The sequence below is a fragment of the Lactuca saligna genome, chromosome 8 (assembly GCF_052625555.1).
Source record: "Lactuca saligna cultivar CGN05327 chromosome 8, ASM5262555v1, whole genome shotgun sequence".
Classification (NCBI taxonomy): domain Eukaryota; kingdom Viridiplantae; phylum Streptophyta; class Magnoliopsida; order Asterales; family Asteraceae; genus Lactuca; species Lactuca saligna.
Genome location: NC_136424.1, coordinates 6,336,711 through 6,348,962, shown reverse-complemented (window position 1 = coordinate 6,348,962; position 12,252 = coordinate 6,336,711). Strand labels below are relative to the sequence as shown.

The 12,252-nt window shown below is 33.8% G+C and overlaps 1 protein-coding gene across 1 annotated transcript; it reads left to right on the top strand.

Annotated features, from left to right (window-relative positions):
- The first annotated feature begins 6,436 nt into the window (after positions 1-6,436).
- Positions 6,437-11,563, top strand: LOC145008899 (protein SGT1 homolog B-like). The gene is made up of 10 exons (XM_078967525.1): positions 6,437-6,706; positions 8,407-8,476; positions 8,620-8,744; positions 8,831-8,999; positions 9,602-9,698; positions 9,811-9,876; positions 9,969-10,107; positions 10,521-10,597; positions 10,706-10,810; positions 11,226-11,563. Exons 1-10 carry the CDS (start codon positions 6,547-6,549, stop codon positions 11,331-11,333), a joined length of 1,116 nt encoding a protein of 371 aa, XP_078823651.1. The 5' UTR covers positions 6,437-6,546; the 3' UTR covers positions 11,334-11,563.
- Positions 11,564-12,252: the final 689 nt, after the last annotated feature.

Below are 12,252 nucleotides of genomic sequence, written 5' to 3'. Positions count from 1 at the left end.
GATCAGGTAAAGAGATAAAACTTGTTATTAGTCCGGGAGTATGGATTAAGACTAAGTTAATTGTCCCTAGTCCGGGAGTATGGATCAGATCAGGATTAGGGTATAGTTAATTGTCCTTATTCCGGGAGTATGGATTGGGTACAATTATTGATCCGGGAGTATGAATCAGATCAGGAGGTTAGTTTTAGATTTTTGAGTATGGATCATGTAGTTTTAGATCCGTGAGTATGGATCAGGTGAAAAAGGTTAGTTTTAGATCCGTGAGTATGGATCAGTGAAGAGGATAGTTTTAGATCCGTGAGTAGGGATCAGGTAAAGAGGAAAATTTTAGATACGAGAGTTTAGATCGTGTTGTTGTGAGGATCGATGGGGTGGGATAAGATTTGCCTTTATATGGTGAAATTGTACAAGTTTGAATGTTCTATATTTATAAATATATGATATAACATTGTGGGATGAAAACCATATATGCTCACCAGGCTCCCAAGGCTGACCCACTAAGTTTTCTTTGTATCACAGGTATCGATACGAAGATATATTTCACGGAGAGATTAAAGGAGATGTAAAATCTTTAGTGTAAATAATGTAAGTTCTGTTTATGCTTGTGTGTCTGTATCGGAACATGACATCCCGAGATTTTGTTATATAATGAAAATACATTTCTGTAAAGAAATGCTTTGATAATTTTTATCATATTTTGTTTTGGGAACAAATTCCGCAACTGTTTTCTTTAAAAGATTACTCTGATTTTAAAAACAAAGCATAAACAAATCGGTCTTTTCTGGCTGAGAAATTGGGGATGTCACATAATCCCACTGTGAGTGACTTCTTACTTCCCAATCAATCAGTTACTCTGTCTGTACATGAAATCCTAAAACACAAGTACTGCCCGAGATACTGAAATTGCCTGAAACATTGAACTGTCTGAAACTCTAAACTGCCTGAAACAGTATCCTGCCTTCTGGCTGCTTTCCAAAATCCATCGAGACATTGCACACATAGCACGTAATTTATATAAAATACTTCGTATGTATGTGTAAGATGAAAGTAACTATGCACTCACCTGGTATGGTGGTGATTCCGAACTCAGACATCGCTCCGTTACTTTTAAAATAATTTCCTTCGACAAAACCTAGTATCATTACCACTAGGGTTTAGTCTAATATTCACCGAGACTAATTAATAGTTTAACTATTATTACTATTATATAAGCCTTAAACAATACTCTTCACCCAATATATATATATAGACAGGGGCCAAATATAAAACACTGGAGGGTAGGACCATTTTGGCATATAGCACTTCTGAATTCCAACAACCCTATGCGACCCTTTAAACCATATTCCCCGTACCGCGAGTGGTTAAAAAGATATTATAACGACACTTATATAACACATAATAATGGCCCAAATAATTATTATAAGGTCCTAATAACATTACTATATTTAAATAAAAGGTATATTAGAAATAGTGTAGGCGTAACTCACTTACAACAAGTTTTTATTAAAAAACCGGACTTTGCTGGAGCAGTGTTTCCGAGCCGAAAACTTTTCTTCTTGGAGCCGTCGGGCTCTCCGATGCTTCCTTCTCATGCTAGGGAGGTTCCCTAGACTTGGGAGGGGTTTAAGGAAGTTAAAGAGACGTTAGAGAGAGAAAGAGAGGTTACGGTGTGAAGAAATTATGAATGATTCATCCTTTATTTATATGAACTTTATCGTAGAGTAGCCCCTAAGATTCGTTCGTATCTTCTGTGTACGAGCTCCGTTTTATACGTTATTTATATCCACGTGTTGGTATTCATGAGTACTACAACTTTCATTTAGACCATGTCGGATAATTCTCATTGTATCTCAGATTTATAAAACTATATTCGAATTTGTCGCGCTTGAAGAGTAGAGACTAAGTTTCGTCCATATGTTTCGCATACGAGCTCCATTTTTTATTGTCTTTCTATCGTTTAACTCCTATTAACGATATATTCATTTATCGTTTAGATTATTTTGGATAAAAATCGACCGATCTAAAATTCGAATTTCCAGACTGTGTACTGTTATGCTAAATCTTAGAAAAATCATAACTTCCTCATACGAAGTCAGATTTGGACGTTTTTTTATGCACACTCTGAGTTTAACATATATTGTGACTTTAGTTTAGATCGGTAAGACTAGAAAGTATTTTATCGTAAATTCACTTTTTACGATTGCCGGTGTTGTGTCGGTTTTGCCGTAAAACTTCGACGGGTCATAACTTATTCGTTATAACTCGGATTTTGGCATTCTTTATATGTACGGAAACCTTGTGACATATACTATAAATTGGTTAAGATTATTTATTCTAAATAATCTTCTATTAAAAAGTCATTTTTATGTTTTATTGTCTCTAAATTGACTAGCCCGAGTCTGCAGGCGTTACAAAGATTTATTTGTCTTCTGATTAAGGTGAGTATTCTCACTATACTGTGTAGGATGCTAGCTATCTTTGTGACTATTGCATGTGTATGTTGGGTTGGACCTATTTATTATATGTTGGGTTAGGCCCATTTATATGTATGTTAGGTTGAGTTGATTTACATGATTGGGCTAGGCCCATTTATATGTATGTTGGGATGGGCCCATTTATTTGTATACTAGGCTAGGACCATTTGTATGTATGTTGGGATGAGCCCATCTACATGTTGGGCTGAACATATTTGTATGATATGTGGTATTTTGGGGAACTCGCTGAACATTGTGCTTACGGTTTTGTGGTTTTAACATTTTCAAGTACTCCTAGTTTTAAAGGGAAGGGTTCAACTTGACTACACAACATACCCCCCCCCCCCTATGATTTTCTGTATTGATACCTTTTGTTATATTATGATATTTGAGATATAATTATATTATGTTTGATTTTGAAACTAATGATGTATGTTTAATGGCTTGAAAATTATATATATATATATATATATATATATATATATATATATATATATCAGTATTTTGGGATGTTTACAATTGACATGTGAGCTAAGGGGATTATTGTTTGTACTCTATATTATATGCTCGGTGAATGCGAAGTGCATGCATGTATAATATTGAATTATAAGTTAGTATGATAGAAAAGTGGGGGTCAATGGAGTTGTATCCCCTTGCTGGGTTATAGGGGCAGCGCCCCTTGCAGGGTTATAGGGGTAAAACTCCTGACGGTGGTCCCACTGATTAATCCATTAATTTCAAGATTTTCCTTAACTAATTTGGAAGATTAAAACCTAATATGACATGCATATATATCTTTTGAACCGTATACATTGAGTCGTATACATAACCCTTCTTAACTCTTATTCTTCTTAAACAAACTCAAAACTATTTGACGATTTGTCTTGTGTTTCTGTGACTAGATACACAAGTGTCCTTTTGAATTATATTATATTGGATTCCTGTAACCCATGCATAGGGTGGAAATATCAGTTCGGAAAGTGAACTTACACAATCCATAAGGAATCCGGTTCTCCACCATCACCTACATTCCACTCCCCAATAAACACATTACTGCAAAACCACCAAAATGACTCCAAAAATGGATGAGATGAGATGGAAGAAACTCAAACTATGAAGAGGGAGGATAGGGTTAACTCCAAAGGGCTCTAGATGTAATGGAGGTTGAGAAAATGACCTAAAACACGAAACCATTCCCTTAAATATTGTGAAAACCCTAGATTTTATGGCCTTGAGCTGCATAACCACCACTCCGTGGTCACAATATTATCAAACCATGATTACGAGCTTTTGCCTATTTCTTTATAACTTTAAACAATCATAACTTCTTCGTTTCAAATTTGTTTTCAATGATCTTTACATACATGTGAATGCATTAACAAGCCCCATAATCATATGTACTTACTTTTGACTTAATACATATCGAAGTAAATTCCATTAATTCATGCAAATAGTCCCGACATATCACTTTTTCCCATTTTACCATTTTTTGCTCCAAAGAGCAATTAAAGACTTAATTCACTTAACCAACATTATCAACATCTAACAATGTCTAAACTTTATCCCCTTGACGCTTGAGACCTCTACTCGATCAAACTATGGTCCACAAACCCGAAATAAGAAACATCCCGAAACTGGATGTTACAATATATACGTATGTATGTATAACTAAGAATTTCCCTACATCTAACGGTGGTGTGTGTCGACCTTCAAGTTGTGTATACTCTGGATAACTTGATTGATCGAGATGTTCAATTTGCTCTGAAATTAATTTTTTTTAACAAACTAAGTGACATTTAATTATCCAAGTCCAATAAACTGGTTCAAATGTTTTTACCGGTTCGATCACCTTGGTTCAAATTTTTTTTTTAATGGTTCTATCACACAGGTTCAACTCGATTTTTGAAGAAACTGGTCTTTATTGATCCACTCTCGTTTCCGGTTCCCGATTCGACCGACCGTACAAATTGGTTTTTAAAGCATTTGTTATTTATGAATTTGGTCATTAACTTTTTCTTTTAAACTATAGACAATTTTCAAGGGATGTTTTTGTTAAGTTTTTTTTTTATCCATACCAGATATAAAAGTCTATTTTCCCCTTAATATTTTTTTAGTTACAACCATTTTCAATGTTTAATGTTGTGCATAACAAAGTTTTATAAACCAAAACAACTCGAATATGTAATATACCACGATGGGATGGAGATTCCAGAAAAGTCTTCAAACAAGTAAGTGAAGGTTTGACTTACGTGCAAAAAGAAGCTAGAAAGTCAAACATATTGAATGTGGCAGAGGAAGTGGATGTTAAAAGTCAAAAGAAAACACTATATAAAGGATACGTGGCCAATGTGGATATTGTGGAGAATACAAATATACAAACATATTTCCATTTTAGTTTCAAGACAAAACTGCAATAATAGTTCCCGTGGTATATCGAAAATTGCCACTTTTGTCTAAAAAAGTCTAGACTAGCACCAGTGGTCCAAAACTATCATTTTGTTGTGTTTTTGATCCAATCTGTTTGATTTTTTTCAAAATGACAGGATTTGCCATAATTAATACATTTTTCTCTTTTTTTTTTTCTTATTTGTTTTTCTGATTTTTAGATTAAAAAAAACAAAATAAAAATAAAATGAATCTCTTTCTCTCTCTCTCTCTCGTCCGCTCGCTGTTTCTTTCTCTCTCTCTCTCTCTCTCTCAAGTCATACTCTACCTACCATATCCAAAACCTTAACACCATCAATCTTTTTGTTGGTTTTAGTGTGTTGGTATGAAAATCAAAAGAAATTTGGCCACAAACCAGAAATATGTTCCTCTCATCCTTCTTGCATATGATTCAACTTCAACGTCTCCCTATTATGCCACCATCACATTCGTTCATCCAGTCGAAGATGTTCATGGAGGCATCTGATTCAAATCCCTTTCACATCAGATTTAAATCCACCGGAGAATGTGCTTCTTCATATACCTTCCACCTCATCCGCTATTCCTTCAAACATAAATTTGGGATTTTTATGGCGGTTAGGATTTATTGGTGAATGTTCTCATGTAACGACGACGCTATGGTTTGGACAGACAACCCAGCTAGGGTTTCTAACAGTGGTGATGAAGAGATTTTTCGTTGGCGGTGATGCGTCGTGTGTACTTGTGCTTGCTTTAATAGGTGGCGACGCTAGGGCTTGCTTTAACAGACTACTCTTTTTCCATCGTGTGCGACTTGAAGGCGACCTGTCTAAGGAGGAGATTGGTGATCAGAGACGTGATAAGCGAGATGGTGTGGTGGTTCAGAACAGATAGGTGTTCATCGGTTTTCGAAGCCCCAAGAAATCGCTGGACATCGGTAGAAGAAAAACCCAACCTCACTTCCTTCTTCATTCACCTGATTTGCCCATTGTCGGTGTTACAACAGCCCACCATCGTTTAACTTGCAAAACCCCCTAGAAGAATGGGTTCAATTTTTTTTGGTTTAATTTTTTTGTTGTGTTTAATTTTTTCTCCTTAGCTTTATGAAGGGTTCTTAAGAACCATGAAGAGAGAGACTATCATTTTCAAAAAAATCAGAACATATTAAAGCAAAAATTTATAAAATTAAAGTTTTTGACCACTAATTTTAGTCAAAATCATTTTAAACCAAAATGACAATTTTGGTATATCGATCATTCTTAAGTTTTTGTGAGTTTCAAACATGAACCAAATTTTGTGTTCAAACTTGGGCAAAACCCATTTTTCCGAAATGACTTTTCGAATTAATCAACTATCATAAAGGAAATCCTAAACTACCTTCAAAATCAAGATAAGAAAAAATATTTGTTTTTAGGAGACCTTACTTTGTAGTAATTTTTTTTTCGAAAAATCTTGGAACTTTCTAGAATAGATATTATTTTGTGATAGGCCTCTTCAATTTTGTGATTACCCACTATTTTTCACCTTTAAGTAGATATCCATGTTTCATCAATTTAAGATTTCGGGCCTTTTTTTCACATTGCTTTAAAACCTCAAGTCAAGCAATCGTCCGTCTCAGTACTTTAACTTCGTCTTCCTCGTTTGTTTCTAGAGACTTCACTGCAAGTCAATGGCGTCTGATCTCGTCGCCAAGGCTAAAGAGGCTTTCATTGACGATCACTTTGAACTCGCCGTTGACCTATATTCCCAGGCCATCCTCATCAACCCTACCGACGCCGACCTGTTCTCCGATCGCTCTCAGGCTAACATCAAGCTCACAAACTTCACAGGTTTACCACGTCTCTTATTTGTTCATTTGTATGTTCAGATCCTGATACGAAGAACAACCCGGACAAAGTGTTGTAGTTTTCTATTGCATGCGTAGTTTAATTCAACCGGATAAATAGCATATCTGATTAATGGTAGGTTGTAGAATTTGATTTTGTCTAACAGGTAGCTCTCTGAGCGTTTTGGTTACCTGACATCCCGATTGTTCATGGAGAGATGTTTGTGATGGCTTAATGAGTTGATTAGTTGTCTGATACTTTGGTTTATATGTAGGTGTTTTTTTGGTGTGGTAATTGATATAGGTTTGTTTATGCTGAGTTGTTCTAGTAGCTTGAAACATGTTTGATTAAAGTAAGTTTTGAAAATTGGTAATTTATGCAGTTCTATGATCCATGGATTTTTGTTGCTAAATGACATCTGTTATGTTCAAAATCAATCAATTAGTTTGAAAGTAGAATGTGAGTACTCACGGTGTGTCTTATGTCATTCATGTTACGAGGTAGTGATATAAAAGCTAAAGAACCTGCACCATATCAAAAGTTCTTGATTCCTAGAGTTGATTGCTAGGTTAACAATTGGTGAATTTGAGTTTCATGCACTTCCTGTGTCTGCAATGATACAGGTTCATTGAATCACACTTATTTTCATTTTCAAAGTAAAAGAATATGTAATTTGTCAATGACCAGTTGAGTTGATTACTCCCTTTTGGCATTAGTTGGCACTATTTGAGAAGCCATGCAAATTAAATGCAGGTAGTCTACTTCTAAATTAGAATACAAACATAGATGAATAGATTTTGAAAGATTGAATAAGCACACAGTTGGTGAATATGTGCTATTCATTTTCATGAATTACATGACTTGTTTTGGTTGCGTGTTGGTTTACCCTAGATAGCAATATGAGGGAGGATAGAATAATGTTGATGTTGTTGTATATTCTTTCTTTTGTCATATTTCATAACGCCAAAAAGTACATCGATTTTAAGTCTATAAAAATGTTTGTAACCTTTTAAATTTAGTTACTTTGTTTCATCCCTTATTTCCTTCCCAAATTTAGTTATGTTATCTTTTTGCCTATATTTTAATGGATATAGCAGTCGATATCTCTTACTTCCTGGAAGTGTAACCAAAAACAGCACCTGCATAGTCTTTTTCTCTATATAATAAGTATGCATACATCCGTTATGTCAACACAACTTCTTGTCATAGTTCTATATGGTAACAATATAAATACTCAAGTTGGATTGTGACTGATTTGACCCATTATCCAACTAATCTAAACAGATTGATCATGATCCAGACTAACCAATTTTTCTTACTTATCTTTATACTATGAGAATACACAAACTATTTACACTGTTTTACCATACTAATAAAAGTACATAGCTGCTTGTATGGTCAACACATTTAAAACATAGGATCTAAACTTGTACAGTATATCTTATTTTTATAGAATATATTGTACTGTATAATTAAAAATACATCCCTACTCAAGTAAACAAGGTGTGATCAGTGATGCCACTTTAAGATATTTATGCATAATTGCTTAATTGTGCTGTGTACTCATCCGTGTTTCGTGCCGTTGACCTTTCCATTTCAAGATAACTGCCATGAAAGTTTCTATATTTATCATCCCTTTTCAACATAAGCAGACAAGATCATATGTTTATTATTATTATTATTATTATTATTCCTTGGAACAGAAGCTGTTTCTGATGCGAACAAAGCAATTGAGTTGGACCCCACAAATCCAAAACCATATCTGCGCAAAGGGTAAGAGGCTCTTGAAATATTTCATTTTAATTTGTTACCCATTTTTTTTAAAAAATGTGTCATTTTGATATCTTGGGCTTACGTATATGAATAATTGAATATCATCCAGTAATTAAATGTTTGGCTGCTTCTCATTTGGACAGCACTGCATGTTTCAATCTTGAAGAATATCTGACAGCTAAAACAGCCTTCAAAGCTGGTGCTTCTTTAGTTCCAGATGATACAAGATTCATAGAATGGATCCAAAAGTGTGACAAATGCATTGCAGGTGATTCCTAAACCCCAAACCCTATTTTACCCAAACGAATAAAAAGTTTCTAAATTTGTTTTTTTTTTTTTTTTGTTAATAAACAGAGGAAAATGATGAGGTATCGATGCAATCTGTGGATTCAATTTCAACCCCCACTGAGGTGGCGACTTCTCAAGCACCTGAAAGAACCGATGCAGCTACAAAAGATGTGGAACAAGTAAATAATGTATCTACCGAATTGGCAACAAGGACTCCTGCCAAACCAAAATTCAGGTCTAATATATATATATATATATATATATATATATATATATATATATATTTATAGAAAATGATAATTACTAATTCCATAAGGGTTAAATGTGCATTTATGCAATGACGTTTTATCTTTTTTCTTAATTAGTGCAACAAAGTGTTTCTTTAGATAAAATATGAAACCGTGTTCCAGTCTATGAGACTACAACCAAAATATGCAACGTTTTTTCCAGCAATGTTCCATTTTTACACCTTTATGTGATATTTCACTTTTAAACCGATCTATTTAACAATGTTTTACGTTTTTTACCAAATAATGCAACTGACATGAATTATACAAACCATGTTTCTACTGGTTAAAATTGCATCTCTTGGTATTAAAATGAAACTTTGCTACATATTTTGTGTATAAAAGTACAAGACCCCACTTTATTTTATAAATAGGTTAATCTGTGAAAATGTTGTTGCATTAATGCACATTTAAGGCTATTCCATAATCAGCAAATGAGTTCACGAGGCTCTTAATTGGCAACATGAAAAATTTGTTGCACTTACTTTCTCATATATATATATTTTCTAGTATTATTTTCCAACAAACCATATATATTATATATATGCAGGCATGAATTCTATCAAAAACCAGAGGAGGCAGTTGTGAGTATATTTGCAAAAGGCATACCAGCTGAGAATGTCTCAGTTAGCTTTGGTGAACAAATAGTATGTTGCCATTTCATTTTTATTTTTCATTTTTATTTTTCATTTTTCTAGATAAATATTATGTTGCTATTTAATGGCTAGTAACTGGTTTTATTTGTTTTTATTTTTTCAGCTAAGTGTGACAATTGACATCCCTGGTGAAGAGGCTTACATTTTTCAACCACGATTGTTTGGAAAGGTAACATGTGCACTTAAAAGCAAACTGTTTTTTCTTTAATATATATTATATTAACTTACATATCGTGTTTTTTTTTTTTTTTAATAAAACAGATAATTCCTGCAAACTGCAAATATGTTGTCCTGTCAACAAAAATAGAAATTCGTCTTGCAAAAGTGGAACCAGTTCACTGGACATCTCTTGAGTTTAGTAATAACAGTTTGGTTGTAAGAAGCAGCACTGTTTCATCAGGTCACTCATTTTCTCAAATGTTTTTTAAACATCATTTATCCAGTCAATATTAAATTAGGAGTAATTTGAATTTTTAGTCCTTTGTTTTTGTCAAAATTTTATCCCCAAAAGGTTTCTCTTGCAATTTTGGTCCTTATTTGAGGTTTTTGTAACATTTTTGGTTCTTGTTTCAAGTAAAATGACTAATTTTGGTCCTTGAGTATAGATGATTTTTGTAATTTTGGTCCTCAAATTAGTCACTTTTACTTGGAACAGGGACAAAAAAACATTAGGAAAACCTCAAATAACAATAAAACTTGCAAGAGAAGTTTTTAGGACCAAAAATGAATAAATTAGCTGTACTCAGGGACCAAAATTGTAACTTACTCTTATTATAGTGAGTAAACTTGTTCTTTAATGATTGATAAATATAGGTAATCAAAGGCCAATGTACCCTTCCTCAAAACCTACAAAAGACTGGGATAAACTTGAAGCTCAAGTGAAAAAGGAGGTATATCTATCTTTTGACCTAATGATGCCTCACTTGGCCCCACAACTGATGACATGGCATTCAGTCTTACTAAGTAATAACTGAATAATAATACTTATTTGTTTTCAGGAAAAAGATGAAAAACTTGATGGTGATGCAGCTCTGAACAAGTTTTTCCGTGACATATATCAAGATGCTGACGAGGATACAAGAAGGGCCATGAGAAAATCTTTTGTAAGACCAACTTTTTTTTTTTTTTTTTTCCTAAAACGCTAGAATTAGCAATGTACTTTCATATTACAACATTGTATTTTTGAAAATCTACCCAAGATTATAGCAATATCATCCAAATTCAAAGCAATTTTCATGGCGATAATTGGGTAGATTTTTAAAAGTGTAATGTTCTGATAAGAAAAGAACTGAAAGCAGAATTGCTACAATTGGTGGATTTTTCAAAGTATATGGCTTGATAAGAGTTTTTTTTTTTTTTTTTGAAAGTATAGTGGTATATATAAATGGTTGTTTTTTCAAAGTAGAAAAGTGAGTATTTAATAAGAAAAAGGATTGAAAGTAGATTGTGGTAATAGAAAGAAAGAAATGAGAATGGTGTAATAAATAAAAGTACGCTTTGGTATTTTGTAACTAACAGGTGGAGTCGAACGGGACAGTGCTGTCGACCAACTGGAAAGAGGTGGGATCGAAGGAGGTGGAAGGAACTGCACCGGATGGTATGGAACTCAGGAAATGGGAATATTAATTAAAAGCCAACGCACTTTTTGTTTTCTTTTGTTTTGTGTGTCATAGCTCATAACGTTGGTTAATCTGTTATTCATATTCCTTCTGCTAGTTTTGCTTTTTGTTGCTATTTACTCTTAAGTTTAAACATCCTTAAGAGTGTTTTTTTTTGGTATAGATGTGTTTTTGACTTTTATGTTTTGATGAAAAATTTCTCATTTTGGTTGATAATGAAAAATGTATGGTTTTATATTTGTTTCTTTTCTTTAAAAAGATTTCATGTTTATAGCCCACCAAAGTGGTTAGGTCTATCCAGACACATGGAATAAGAGGCTGTTTGGTATGCCTCTTAATGGTTCCATCACAAGGTACGCTCTTGGTTGGACTTATCTTAATGGGACATCTCACCTCTTGATGGCTCCGAATCTTTCATATATGTTGGCATCTCTGAATGGAGCTGATGGAGCCTAATTTAATTTCTATAAGGTAAAATCGAACTACATTTTGTAGGTTAAACCAAACTACAAATTAGAATTCCATGTTGCAGGTGGGTATCAGATTAAACTTATTTTCATCTCAAAAACTATATGTGCTCGGTATTAGCTTTGAGGTTCTTTATGTACTTTTCTTATGCAATGTTGTACATATATATTCAGTTTGCTTGATCTTGTAATGTATTCTTGTAGATGGCCAAGTAGATGATGCTTCCAAATATTGTTCTTAGAAGCTTAATATGTACGGGTTCATCTATGTCATTGATAGTGTAAGAGAGATACCCATTGTGTACACAATACTGGTGCATATGTGAGCAATTAGAATTCATCCCCTTGGCCCCCATTCTCTTTTGCAATGGTTAAACAAACCTCTTTCGTCACCCTTTAAGATTTCTCTATTTTCTCCTCAATGTTTATCCTTTTCTTGCATCTTGTTTTCATAAGGCT